Source organism: Vicia villosa, unplaced genomic scaffold (genome assembly GCF_029867415.1).
Source record: "Vicia villosa cultivar HV-30 ecotype Madison, WI unplaced genomic scaffold, Vvil1.0 ctg.000273F_1_1_3, whole genome shotgun sequence".
Classification (NCBI taxonomy): Eukaryota; Viridiplantae; Streptophyta; class Magnoliopsida; order Fabales; family Fabaceae; genus Vicia; species Vicia villosa.
Genome location: NW_026705115.1, coordinates 1 through 15,302, shown reverse-complemented (window position 1 = coordinate 15,302; position 15,302 = coordinate 1). Strand labels below are relative to the sequence as shown.

Genomic DNA, 15,302 nt, shown 5'->3' with positions numbered 1-15,302 from the left:
AATCAAAATTCTATTTTAACAGACGACGCCAAAGATTTGTGGTAGAACAAGAAAAATGAGATGTTGGGAGAAAAAATTCTTTTGGTACAACAAGGAGAGCTTCAGGTACAACAAAGTGGGGAGGATCTGCAAGGCTAGTACTTCAGAGCCAAAGTAAGTAAAGTCACAGATATATAGTTTGAGAGTAAGAGTGAGATAATACTTGCAAACAACATGTGGTAGAATTTATATATGACATGCAGTTGAAATAAACTTTCGTCTTACTCGGTGTGTGATGCAGAGAGTTATTCAATAAAATCTAATAGCAAACAATATGTGACATGGACAATTAAAATTAAACGGTTGGCTTTCTAATAAAGTTATAGAGTATCCTACTTGGTGGAGCTTGAAATTAAGTCTTCGAAATTGAGCTTTGGTCCACATAACAAGAACAAATTTTATTTTGGTCTTTGTTTGAAAACACATTTTATTAATGATGATTGAAAGCATCATTTGGTTGGGTGTATCGAAAAACATTAGAATAAAATAGGCAAGAAAGAAGAAAAACAAAGGAAAATGTACCAACACAACACAACACCTCACTCTTTTGAAATTGGGTTGGTGAACAAACCAGCGAGAACGTGTTCCTTTTGATGTGACTCCCACTTATAAGAACAAGACACACACAGAACATGGCCTACACTTCCACCCACCCCACCCTGCGTCTCAACACTCCGCAAACCCCATCGCTATCCCTTTCAAAGCCGAACTTCCATCCGTCTTCCACTCGATTCTCTCTTAAACCCCTCAGATTCAAAGGGCTCAGCGCAAAATCCAACAAGAGATTCATTTGCGAGGCTGTGAAATCTTCAATGGCGGTTCAAGTTGAGGTATTCGAGAAAGAGGCACTGGCCGTTTCTCTGGCTAAATACGTCGCTGATCTTTCCAATAAGTTTACTCAACAAAGAGGGGCTTTCACTGTTTGCCTGTCTGGTGGTTCTTTGATCAACTATCTTCAGTGAGTCTATTCTTTCACTTTTTTTATCAGTTGTTGTTGTTATTGATTGTTGATGATGGTTAATTTAATCGAATTGAATTAGGTTTATGTTGTGTTTATTATATGGTTTTGTGGTGAAAATGTGATTTTAGGAAATTGTTGGAGGCTCCGTATGTTGATTCTATTGAATGGGCTAAATGGCATGTGTTTTGGGTGGATGAAAGAGTTGTGCCAAAGGATCATAAAGATAGTAACTATAAGCTTGCTTTTGATGGCTTTCTCTCCAAGGTATCTTCTGTTTTTTTTCTTCATATTTTTTAGGTTTGTGTCATAAACCTATAGCACTTAGTAGTAGTGAAAATCTACTAAGCTAAAGCAGAAATTCGGAGACATTAGTAATAATTTGAGAACCTAGAACTGATAGAATATAACCACATAGATCTGTATTCTGTCATCGTCTAACACCAACGGGTGGTATACGACAAACAAGTGTTCAATCTGAAGTGTGAGTGCTACTTAGGTCAAAACAATCTGTATGTGAGGATCCATTACAGACTTTGGCAAGTATAACAAGTCATAAGAGTGTTGAAAGGAATGGATGAGTAGTGTTCTCAATAGAGTGAAGCTACCGATCACTAATTCCCTAATTTAAGACAAGGTTGATGATACTAGATGTGTGCTGAAATCTCTTGACGAGGTGGTGCGAGCGGCATGGCGAACAAACATGTAGGACCAGCGTCCGTCAAGGACCCATTTGATCCAGTTTGCAGGGAAAATTTTACGATCCTGTTTACCGGCCACCAGCCTCACTTGAAGAGAAGTGGTGATGGATGAGGACGGAAAGTGCAGAGGTGCAGTAGACACAGTTGGGAGGCAGCGGGAGAAGAAGCTGCATGCATTTTGGAGAAGATGAAGTTTGAGTTTTAGGGTTTGGAGAAAGGGTGATATAGGGCTTGTTTCACATGATGGGCTTCTTACAATCTGTGTGTTACGATGTCATGATTTTCCTATACCCGGATGATCTTAGGTGGGGTCTGGAGTTTGACAACCATGGATTTAAGTAACTTTTTTAGAAGTAAATCTAAAAGAAAATTAAACTGCACCGAGCCACTGACAGTAAAAACATAACAAGATGCAATAGAATAATAGTTTGAGTTTTTTTTAAAGGTTTCACAAAAAAATTGTTAGGATTGCATCCAGACCTTGCTATGTACCCTAGATCATTTCTGATCTAATCTCTAGCTTCAGATTTGAAGGTTGAATCTTCTAAATCTTTCCATTGCTGAATGGGTACTTTCTGACAGACTTTCATTCATTGTTTACTTCTACTAAGCTTATTATTTCATGCTTTTCCTCACCAAAAGTTAAGAGTGGTGGTGTGTAAAGGTATCAAACAGTTTGAGATAGTTTCATCAGCCTTCGACACCTTTCAATCCCACCTTATTTTTGTTCAACAAAGTGGAGGGGAGGGGAGGCAAGAGATTTTTATGGAAGGGAGATGAAGGGTAGGGGAGAGATTTTAAAAAACTGTTTTTGGTTCGACGAGGGGAGGGATTGTATGAAATTATTTTTTACCCTGTAAATATTTAAGATCACATTAATTATAAGGCTATTTAAGTCAAAATACTTACAATTATTCCCTCCCCTCCAAATCCCTCATTTTAGAGGGGAGCCAAAAATGACTTTGGAGGGGATTTTAATTCCCTTCCTTCCCCTCCCATCCCCGTCCCTTAATTTCCTCTCCTCCCCTTCCCTCCCTTCCATTCCCTCTCCTACCAAACAGTCCGCCAATTCCTCGCTTAATTGATCATCTTTTAACCAAATGAACTCACCAATCCTTTAGTCCTATTTAATGAGAAAAAGGAATGATCAAACAATAGGACTTCAGCAAAACCAACTCAAATTACTAGATATATTTTTGGATATCATATCATCAATAGACGTGAACCTCTTAGATTTGAATTATAGTCAATTTTCCAACTCTACTATAAATCCATAATCAATTCATGGCTAGCTGCACTAAAGAAGCATTAAGCAAGAAGATCACTTCTCAAATCTTAAGAGAATATGATAGATTAAAAATGAAGCATTTATTACACAATCCAAAGTGAACTACAACACTCTAACAAGAGATTTAATTGGAACTGAAAATAATGGCAAAGAGAGGAAAATAGAAAAAGGTGAAGTGAGGAAGTCCATTGATGATGAGTCGTAGGTTGAACCTTCAAGTTTCTCCAATCAAGCTCAGAAGGTGTACTTTAGGAGTTGGGATCCTCTCCATTTTGAGGATGGACAAGATCCTAACCCGCAGTACTTCAAGTGCCCCTTATATGCAAAGTGTACTTTCAGCTCCTTTCCTTCTTCTATTTAAAGCCACTAGTACAATTGGTGAGATTTTACTGGTGGTGCTCATGCATGGGGCACTGCAAAGCAAATATCACTTTTTTGCAGCCATTTGTCGAGCATTTGCTTCATATTGTTTAAGGCTTAAGCACCCATGTTAGGATAATAGAATAATAGATATTATAATAGTTACGACTTACAAGAACACAAAGGATAGAGAGCTTCTTTGATAATTTGTATTTGTGAATAGAGTATTCTCTATTGTGAAGGGGAAACCCTTGGAGGAGAGATTCTCTCCTATTTCTTAAATAAATTATTATTTTTTCCAATTATCGGGTTCTTAACGGATTGGGTATACGTAAAGGAATCTAAAGTTTGTTCTGTGAATGCTGAAGCACAAGCTTTCGAGCCCAAATTTGCTGGCGACCTTATATTTCATTAAAAAATACATAAAACCGACACCGAAGCATTTGTTAGGAAAAAATGAAAAAGAGCGAATAGATATTTTACTGTAACATTATCAATTAGAACCCTATTTGGAATTGGACAGAATGCATTACATGGACATGTTTTTATTGACGTGACCCACAAGATGTTGGGGGACAGTGGTATGCCCTTCGGAATGAGGCTAGAGGGAATTAGTTGCCGTCAGTATCAAGTTATATGCTAATATTTTTATTTATGTATAATCTTTAAAGTGGCTGCATGTATGACAGGGTATTCTTTCTCCCTAAAATAGTCTTCTATTAAAATATTTTAATGTCTTTCTAACCCGTTGGTACTCTCATCACAATTCTCTTGGCAGGTACCCATTCCAGCCGGTAATGTTTATGCAATCAATGATGCCCTTTCAGCTGAAGGAGCAGCTGATGATTACGAGACATGTGTCAAACACTTGGTCAATAGCAATGTGATAACGTCATCAACAACCACTGGATTTCCAAAATTTGATCTTATGTTGCTTGGCATGGGCCCCGATGGACACGTTGCTTCTTTGTTCCCAGGACACCCTCTTGTGCATGAGAATAAGAAATGGGTTACCTCCATTACCGACTCCCCAAAACCACCGCCAGAGAGAATAACATTTACCTTTCCTGTGATCAACGCCTCCGCATACATCGCACTTGTGGTGACTGGTAGCGGTAAAGCAGATGCAGTTCACTCTGCGCTGCGCGGACCTGAAACAGCTGATAAACTTCCTGCTGCATTGGTTTCACCTGAAGGGGAGTTGAAATGGTTCTTAGACCAAGGTGCAGCCTCAAAGCTGTAGATCCCAAAGCTAAGTTGTGTTAGTATATTTGTTTTTGCAATAAGGAGTTTGTGTAATAGGTCACACATAACTAGTACTGAATCTTCCATATCTGAGTGATACTAGTGAACACTGTCGAGTGGAGAGGTCTTTGTAGCAATAAGAGGATGGTAAAGTGAAGAAAGAGTGCAATGTGAAGTTGTTATTTTGGTTCAAAAATTTCCATTTCAATTGAAATGCTTCATGCGAAAGGCTATCGTCCCTGATTTTTTCTTGGTCTTTCGAGAGTTTCAATTTAGTGAGGAGAGTGATGGGTGAGTTCGAAGTCATTCTACAGATGATTTGTTCTCGCATGCCCGTTTTCCACCCCTACTTATATGCGAGTTACTTTATCCTTATTTAGTGTTGTTATTTTATTTTCCCTCTTTTGCCTTAAGCATTTTGATTTTTTGCTTCTTGTGCCGGTTGACTTTGAACTTTTGATTTTTTTCTCCTTGTGCCAGTTGATTTTTTTAAATATATTTAAAAAAAATATTTTTTTTATAATAAAAACCAAAAGAAAAAGTATCATTTTATCTTTTTAACAAGGTATTGTATTTCAATTAAAAATCAATCTAACATTTCAACCGTTATTTTCTAATTTTGTTTTATTTTTTGCATAAATTTTCTTTTGTATTGAATTATATTTTAAATAAAAATAGAATTCCTATTCTTGCAAGCTAAGTTTTATTGAAAGTCTCTAAAATTTAAATTTTGGGTTCATTCAAACTCTTAAAAATGTTAAATCTCAATATTTTAAAATAAATTTATTATAAATAGTGTATTAAGTTTGAGTTTTGAATATTTCAACTAAATCAGACTTTGGCTGTGGAAAATCTTATTCCACCCAACCTACCCACCCTATCCTTAGTCAAGTTCGGCCACTTAAACCAACATGACATGATGAAGTTGAGTAACTTGACTTGAAATCAAGTACTTATTACTAAATAAACCCTTAATTTGATCTATAAACTATCATCATCTATTCAATTTGATCTCTCAACTATATAATTTTATTAAGTAGTCATTAAACTATTTTTATTCATCTCTAAAGTATCATCTATTTTTATTTTTCCTTCTATAGTTTAGTGGCTGAAATCCACATTTTAAAAGAGAATAAATGAGATGTCACGAATTTGAACCCGCGTCCGAATATGATGTTTTAAGAGCGCGTGCATTACCACTGGGGTGACCATACATGTAACCCCCGTAATATGATGGGTCTGCACAACTGTCACGAAACAATTTATTTTTCATCATTCTTTTCTTTTATTTTATAATCAATTTTTTAAGTCATTCTATTTTTCTTCACTATCTAAACACACCATAAACTATCAAACTCTCTGTTATAAGGGTTTTAATTTAGCTGCATTCTTAATGACCACTCCAAGAATATATCCAAACAAGTTGCAACTTATAAAAGGGATGAACATACAAGCAAGAAACGTCCTCTAAGCACATGGAACCGCAAATTTGGGGAATGCAAACAATGTTCTCTTCACCTCACGTTTCATATTCTTATTATATTTCCACACAACGTTTTGTATATCTATCTTTTATGGATTTACATGGCATTGCTTTTTGAACACCTTTAACCACAAATAGTATTTTCTTTCCTATTGCAATTTGCAAATTGGATGGTGGTACTATAAGTCCAAGATGGCAATGTTTTGGTATTTTATTTCCTTCTTTTTCCCTGTCTCCTCTTCTCTTCCCCCCAAAACTCTTATATTATATGTCACTTTCATTGCATGCATGCTAAAGGAGTATTTGATGCTTCACAAAAAGAGTAAAGGTGTATTTGACTAAGTTCTTTATTATACTTTCCCCACTTCGATGTTGCCTCGATTTTATAAGAAAATATACATGCACTAGTGTTAAATATAAACATATGCCAATAGTATAAACTTAAAAAATGAATTCGCAATCATATCTTTAGGTTTAAATAATTTTTTTTTTAAAGAAGCTGGCGGTTAGAGTTTGATTTAATTTATTTTTATAAAACGAATTTATAAGAAGAGAGATGTCATTTTATATAAATTTTTTTAAAGTTTTATCTTTAGTTAATGTGGAATTTTAAATTTTTCTCATACATTCCTTTACGTTCAACACTCTTTTGAGTTTGATGCGTGGATATAAATAGTAGGCGGTTTATAGTCTGATCAATAGATTATGATACTACATTAGAGTTTGACCTAACTCATTTTTATAAAACCGACTTTAAAAAATAATTTGTAAGGTCTCTAACCAATGCGAGACTTGAGATTTTTCTCAATATTCCCTCTCACTTCAAGCATTATTTTTTTGATTTGGTGCATGGATATAAATGGCGGGCGGTTTGTCGTTGATCGATAAACTGTGATATTTTATTAAAGTTTGATCTAATTCATCCTTACAAAATTAATTTTTTTTTTGGTGTTAACCGACCGGTATCCGCGGGGGAAAGGGGCCCCACGTGACTAATCTGGACCCGGGCTCGGAGGCGATGGCACCGTGGCCCTAGGGCGTTTTTCACTCCAGCCGGGATCGAACCCGGGTACTAGCCGGTTCCGTCCCTTTTTGGAAAAAGCTCATTTGCCAACTGAGCCAACCCTTTGAGGTTTTACAAAATCAATTTTAAAAGACTAATATGTAAAGTGAAGAGTGTCACTCTATATAAATTCTTTAGTTTAATTAATGTAAAACTTGTAATCCAAAATTTGGAGGAGGTCCACTATTACAACCAAAACCTTCACCTTCACCAACATATCAACTTTGAGGTTAATTTATAATGTGTTTTTAATAAGAAATACCATTATTATTTCTTTGAAATCTATACTTTTCAATCACTATTATAAGCAAATTTAATTTTTTTAAATACATTTGCAGATTGATGTATTTAACTCATACATAAACTAGATACATTAATTATCAAATATAAAAAAAGTTTTACTTATAATATTATCTCTTGTCTATAATATAAGAATTAATATAAATCTTTTTTATATTAAGGACAAGAGATAATGTGCAAGTAAATTATTTATCCTAGGTGGTTTAAGATAGAATTAATTTATTCCTTTAATTTGCCTCGCTTCATTGAAAAAGTCCAAATTAATCAATGATATACGAGTTGCTTAAAAACGCAAACAAACCACTTCATGATTAGCAATTTTGACCGCAATCACTTCACATAATTAAGGCAATAAATTACGAGTGCAATTTGGTAATTACCATAGTGTTGTTGTTGTTGTCATTATCCTATAGAAATGAAGCATGCTCACTTTAGACTCGTTCTTTATTCTTTGGAAACCTCTTTCATCATTGTGTTCTTCTTATCATGAAAAGGACCTAGTATAAAACATGAACAATTCAAAAGGTGAAACATATGGGCCTTACAAGATTGATCACTTTTTTCAATTAATTAGTTTTTTTATTAGTAGTTACTCTATGGTTGACATTCTAATCATGTTTAGGCTTAAAAATATTGCAATTCAAGTCATAATATCAAATTTTTGATTTCAACAATTGAGATTGTATTAGTTGAATTTAACTAAACTCACCTTAATTTGTAATATTAAAGATATGTGTTATTTTTAAAGGTGTCTCTTCAATATTCATCGTGACAATGTTGGAGGGTTATATGGCCAACAAACAAAAGGCTTTCAATGTATATATATATATATATATATATATATATATATATATATATATATATATATATATATATATATATATATATATATATATATATATATATATATGATAGATTGTGGAGAGAAATATGCATATCTTGGGGGGAATTTTTAATAGTTGATTTGTCGGATCTTATAATGGCAATTGATGGGAAAGCAAATAACTTTTAAAAACCATGGAGCCCACACAAAAATATCAAATATCATATCCTCTCAAATATCCACTCTTAAGTTGGGATCATCACATCTTACTAAATGCATGTATAAATAATTTTAGTTAACAATGATTTATTATTATAATAACTTTCAACCTACAATAATCCACTTATTCATTAAATTATCAATAACTTATTTAATGGGTGGAAATATAGTTATTAGGTTACTAGTTAAAAAAAATATTTAAACAATACATATGATAAGATACATACAAGTTGTTATAAAATTATTTTATATCAATTATATTAATTAATTGTGATTTTCAAAAGATAATATTCTAAATATTTATTTTTGAATAAATAATTAAATTTTTATATGATAATTTATCTATGAGAATTTAAGGACAGTCAAATGAATCTTATTTTATTTGGCGTATAAGAGATCAATTTGACGAGTTTCTTTATTAATGGAGATGACGTAGTTTATTAAATATATAATATTGTTAAATGTTAAACGACTTAACTCCAAACGATAACATATTCCTTTCTATATGAGCTATCTTCATCATTTTAATAGTGTTTTTTTTTTCTATTTTCATTATGATGAATGGTAGAAGTGCTTCTTTAATTTGATGGAATTTTTTTTTATGGAGGAATCCAAATATTCTTTTCATGCCCATTTTAAAAGTAATTGAATCCTAATTTTTGTTTTCGCATTTTCCATAATTTTGTTTTCTCCTTTTCACAAATTTATATCCCTATTTTTTTTAATTTTATTTCACCTCTCTTGATTCCCCTTTTTCCCCAATTTTGTTTATCATATTCCCCTAATCTTGTTTCTCCCATTTTATTTTAATTTAGTTTTAGTTTACGACTTTATAATAATGAGTAAAGTCAATAATTTATTGAAAATATCTTAACAATGGAGTTGAAAGTGTTTCAAAATCAAGAATGACTTAAAAATTAGTCCATTAATTTTACAACTGATAAGCAAGGTGAGACTTCAAATTCACAACTCACATGCCAATATGTACCTTAATTAAAATACATGAAAGCCATCTTACCACTGTGTTTAACTGCATCTTCCAATACAACACTAGACTAAACCTTGAAAAATGTTCCTTCAGGGTAAATACAATAAGTTAATGGGATTCTATCTCACATAAACAATGATTAAAATTAATCCAGACAAATGTGACGCCATAGTCAAAATGGAAACTTCATCAACAAAGGAAAGAATAATGAATCTGAACAAGATGTTCACCGTCCTTTACAAATTCATTTTGATATTTGTTCATCATGCTCTTTTGTTCCACAAACAATTCAAATGGACACCAAAATGAGAATAAGCCTTCACACAACTGAAACTCACCTTCTCCAAAACCTCAGTCTTGTCAAGACCCGTGGCTCAGGAGACATTTATATATATGACAGTAACAACATGAGCATTAAAGGTCTTCATAGTGAGAGAGGTATACACTAACAATAGTCTAGTTTATTTCATTTCAGTGGCATTAGCAAGATCTAAAAACCCCAAAAGATTGAGAATATTGTTCTAGCTTTGCTAATAGCTTCAAGAAAATTGCGATGTTACTTTCTAGCATATTTAATAGTGATCCACACTTATAAAAATTTAGAGTAATTCCTCTCCGGTACATACTTGGAGAGGTGAATGACAAAGTGATCTATCGATATTTTAGAGTTTGATATCTCTTTTGAGATCAGGAAAGCCCTAAAAGCCCAACTCTTTATGGATTTCATTGCAGAATTAACTCTGTAAAGATAGGAACTATGCATGAAATGGGTCGTCTTCACAGACGTGTCATCAAATAGTAGAGGAATTAGAGTCAACCTTATTATCAAGAGTGGCGAAGGGCTCATAATAAAAGTATCAATGTGCTTTGACTTCTCCACCATAAAGAACCATGTTAAATACATAACCTTTATTGCTAGTATCAAGTTGGCGTATGAGATAGGGGTTGCATAAGTCAAATTATGCAGAAGTTCCCAACTATTAATCCCCCAATTAGGGGGGATGTACAAAGAAAAGGTCTATTATTGTAGGTATGTGGCTATGATCAATGACAAATTGAGTTCATTCAAGGTATATGAGATTGCACATGTGCTAAGAGAACGAGTATAACTCTACCAACAAACCCCTTCGAAGTGATATACACCCCTATTTTAAAACCGTTAAAGCATGATTAAGCTGTATACACCATCGTCAAAGTTCACAAGGGTATATCTGGACAACATCTCGAAGGAAAGGCATTGGCTAAGACAGTCGTCATATATGATATTACTAGCCTTCAATGGTATAAGATTCCAATGAATATGTAATAAAATGTGAATGGTGCCAGAAGCACGAAGACATTTATATTTCCCCTTAATCTAAACTCTATTACTTTATCTGCTTTGTTGGCGTTCTCCTAGTGAGTGTGGATATCCTTAAGCCTTTTGCTTCAGAGAAGTTAAAGTTCCTTATAGTGACATTGTATAATTTCACCAATAGATTAAAGTTGAGGTTTTAGCAAAGATTAACAACCACTAATATTAAAAATTCTTCCAAAAGAATTCCTTAGCCTAATATGGAATATCATCGACAACAATAACCAATTAACAGAACAAAATATTAAAGAAGCTCTTCTAATACCTAGGAGTCAAACAACAATGTACGTCAGTGAAGCACCTTTAAACTAACAATCAAGAACAAGAAGATAACAAAATATTATTAAGGGGACGTATAAGAAGACTAAAGAGATCTAAAGAAAATTGGGCACAAGATTTCCCACGCATTTTCTAGGCGTATTAAATAAGAGCTTATTCTAACTCCAATTACACACCTTCCAGGGTTACGTATGACACTGAAAGCGTTATTCTCGTTGAAGTTGGAGAGCTCAGTTGGAGAAATATGTGGATCCATGTGCTTGTAGGTATGAAGTTAATGATCCTGATGTCAGTGACCTTCTTTGGGTTTTGACAATGACAAAGCTAATGTGCTAGTTGAATTCGGTGATGCTATTTTTCTAGCTCTTTGATGACGGTGATTAACTTCAAGATATCCCAAGCCTCGTCAAGTAGAAGATTCAAGGTTCAAGAAGTGCTTGTATGATTGATGTATTTGATATGACTTTTTTTTGTTTACTTTGAAGTCAATATTAGTTTTAGGCTTCCCAACTTCATAGGTTTTCATAAAAAAACATTTTTGTCCCTCTCACAAACAATACGGCAGCGCAAGAGCAATTTTGATAGACCTAGCAAGTAACAATAACAACAAATACTATGCCATAAAACTGAAAAAATCTATCATCGTGCTTTGTTACGGTCGCAGAGCATTGGTATGTCATAACCCTAACTTCAAATTCAGATCACTTTTTTTTTACTTTCACCACCAATATCCGGCCCACTAGACCGCCTAATCTGATTTGGGGTTCAATTCTTAGTTCTGACATCAAATAATTTCAATCCTCTCGATCGCAGTTGCGGAGATCTTTTTAGTTTATATTTATATTACAAGTAACATCACTTTTTATATTAAAAAATTAAATATTTAATATAAAACTCACATAAGCGAATGACTATTTTTCATATATTTAATAATAATAAAGAGAGCGTGTTGATCTATAAAATTAAATATATTGAAAATAATTTATCAAAAATTTGTTGATAATATCCTCATTATTTATTTTAATTTAACTTTTTTGTCATCAACAGTTTTATTCAAAAGATCAATTTTAGTAATCGAGACCAGTGCCACCTTTATATTAAAAGAAATTCTAAGAATATTTCAATTTATTTTTATTACATTTGTTAAAATATTCATACTATCCTAATTGTATATATTCGTCCATTGCTCAAAATAACAATTTAGACCCTTTAAAAAAACTAGTTTGACCATGATAACATGATTCTCACAATTATATTTTGAACAAAATAATTTTAAATGAAGTAAGTATCCTAATTTTCTAAAATTACACATTTCCTTAAATGTTTTTTTTTTGGTAAAATCCTTAAAGGTAGATCATATTGTTTGTGAGAATTTCTTCACCCACATCCTAACCTTCTTGCCCACCCCTGGTGAAGTTACAACATTACCCCTTGTTTCGGAAGTTCATTTCCGAAATGGTATTTTCTTTTGAAAAAAAGGTGTTTTCGGAAATGAACTTCCGAAAACGTGTTTTTTTTAATATAAAATATTGATTTCGGAGATGCATCTCCGAAATAAAGTCACATTTTCAGAAAATGTGGTGTTTCGGAAGTTCATCTCCGAACTCACCCCCCATGATGGAATTTGGAAATGAACCTCCGAATTTATGTCTGGACAGAAGAAAAATGAAAAACAACAACGATTCGCTTTATTTAATCGGGTGAAGATTACAACGATAATATTACTGAAAATTAAAGTTACATATTGTTGAACACGGGTAGGTGGGGATGAGTCAATATTTTGATAACGTCGTCCGCCGATCTTTGAAGTTTGGCGTCCAACTCGATCGGGCCTTTCGAAGAAAATCGGTCGAACGTTGTCCACATAACCGCTAAATCTTCGTCGTTCTTGATCTCAAAAGGTGTGATCATCAACCCTCCCTCGTCGTTAAGCGATGGCGAGCGGTACTCGAGCTGACAGTTTGAAGAAACTACCTACGACATCAGGAAATAATGATATACTTCTGGCCGATAAGGAAGATGTTTTTATTCCAGATAACCTTCATATGAAGAAGCTTTTTGAGAGCGAGAAAGTTTTTGTATGGTATCCTAAGCATAACATGACACCATTGTTCAAGAGTAAACTATCTGATATTTACAGAAAAGTTGGTGCTAGAAATATCTCTGAGTCACTATCCAAAGAAGAATCATCTGTTGTGAATGATGATGTTGAACTCGAGCATGTTGATCCAAATAATATTCTCAACATGCTCTGGGAAAGTCAAAGGAGCCAATCAATGTAAGCTATAGTTTATCATTATCATCAGGGGACGTCATTACAAAAGAATCAAACAAAGGGGTGCGCTGGGAAAGTCAAAGTTCTATGTTTATAATCCAGAAAATGGATAGTGTTCGCGGCGATGAAATGAAACATGCTTCAAATTTCTCTGAAGCAATATCTGAAGGCGTTTTACGCGAGAATCATGATCATGTTCCTCTGCACTCGCTGAACTAATCACATTCGGTTTCTTTCTGAAATTTAAAAGCGAAGAAATTGATTTTCTAATGGAATCCAAGAATCTACATATTGAGCATGAAGATGAGATGTTCCTCAACTCTGCCTTCTCTTCTGGCTAACTCTATTGCCGCTGCTTACTGGTTTTTCTGTTTGAATATGCTTTTCGGAAGTTCATCTCCGAAGACACCCCCCATGAGGTGTTTTCGGAGATGCACTTCCGAATTATGGAATTTTTTTTTAAAAAAAAAGCGCTTCGGAAGTTCATTTCCGAAGCAGGGGTATTTTGGGATTTTCGCTGGGGGTGACCCCCATAGGGAGGTGGCTAAAGAAATTTTCTTGTTTGTTTGTTTAATATATTTTAACCTGTTTTCTAATGTTTGTTTAACCTATTTTCCTGTTTTAAAATAATATTAAAATAAACTACACACATGTTTTGTTGACTCACATTTGTATTTTTGGTGTGGTTATGACATAAAATCACAAATAGTATAAACTTATCCTTTCATGTTTTTCTTTTAAAAACAATCCATAACTTTTTTCTTAAAAATAAGTAGTACAAGTGATAATAACTTTGGTAGTTCAAAGAATTACCAAGCTGAGTATATTTTGGGTCAATTACAATGCTTTGCTAAACATTATATAACCTTTTAAAAAATCCAATTACCATTTTTAACATGTTACGAAAAAGTAACATGGGATTTGGTTACACTACTAGACAAGTCGGTGGTAATCTTTGAATAAATTCAAACTCCTTTTTGATTGAATATGTAATGTTGTTATTTTTGTATTAGTCTATATTCAAAACCATTTTGATATAGTAGTACTAAACTACTTTTTGTGTCTTCTTTCGAAAATAACTTACTTTTAAATTAAACTGAAGTAATTTTGGTCCAGTAATGTGCTACGGTAAACACCAAGCAACAATGCACAACAAATTTTTTTTTTTTTGGTACCATGGCAAAACTCTATTTTAGGGGCGGTTTGAATATAATTGTATAAAAACATTTGGCATGACTGATATAAAAAAAAAAAGAATTCGTATAAACTCTATTAAAACGTCATCATCTTATAAAATAATAAAATATTCAGCATCACATGCATGCTATGATGCTAATATTCTAAACATAATTGTACATTATTTTCCAATTGCAGTAATGCAAGTTAGTTATATAATTAGTGAACAGATTAGCGACGGAGATAGTCATAGTCTCCTTAAAACAATACTATTATTATTATTTTACTAACTAATTAAACAATTTAATTTATTAAAATCCTATAGTATCTCTTTTAATAACAAGATTGATTGATTAATACTACTACTAGTTAGTTAATGTTTGAAAACGGCATCGTTTCAACGATTATTGCAGTCCTTCCTCAAAAGTAAAAAAAAGCCCAAACCTCTCTCCAACTAACATATGCATAGGGAAACGAGATTCTTTCATTTGCATCTCACTCCTTTCTCTCTCTTTTCTTTCTCTCTCTATCTCTATCTCTTCTCTTTTCTTCACAGTGAGAGAGACAAAAATAAGTGGCTTCTCTATCAATACACCAAAAAATTGAAACCAAAGGCGTGTTTGTTTTCGCGTTCACTTCTCATTAACACGTTTACAACAGAACAATCCTTCCAAGGGTATTCAAGTCATTTTCTCCCCCATGTTCCTATCCACTAACTTCAACGACACTCCGCTTCTCTCCCACGGTGGCG

General features: G+C 33.4%; 1 protein-coding gene across 1 annotated transcript; it reads left to right on the top strand.

The window, feature by feature from the left end:
* Positions 1-536: 536 nt before the first annotated feature.
* On the top strand, positions 537-4,984 carry LOC131626188 (6-phosphogluconolactonase 3, chloroplastic-like). The gene is made up of 3 exons (XM_058897015.1): positions 537-997; positions 1,129-1,264; positions 4,125-4,984. Exons 1-3 carry the CDS (start codon positions 672-674, stop codon positions 4,587-4,589), a joined length of 927 nt encoding a protein of 308 aa, XP_058752998.1. The 5' UTR covers positions 537-671; the 3' UTR covers positions 4,590-4,984.
* Positions 4,985-15,302: the final 10,318 nt, after the last annotated feature.

Coding starts and splice junctions, on each gene's coding strand:
- LOC131626188 (XM_058897015.1), top strand. CDS start 672: ATGGCCTACACTTCCACCCACCCCACCCTGCGTCTCAACACTCCGCAA. Junction 998..1,128: donor TCTTTGATCAACTATCTTCA/GTGAGTCTATTC, acceptor ATGTGATTTTAG/GAAATTGTTGGAGGCTCCGT. Junction 1,265..4,124: donor TTGATGGCTTTCTCTCCAAG/GTATCTTCTGTT, acceptor TTCTCTTGGCAG/GTACCCATTCCAGCCGGTAA.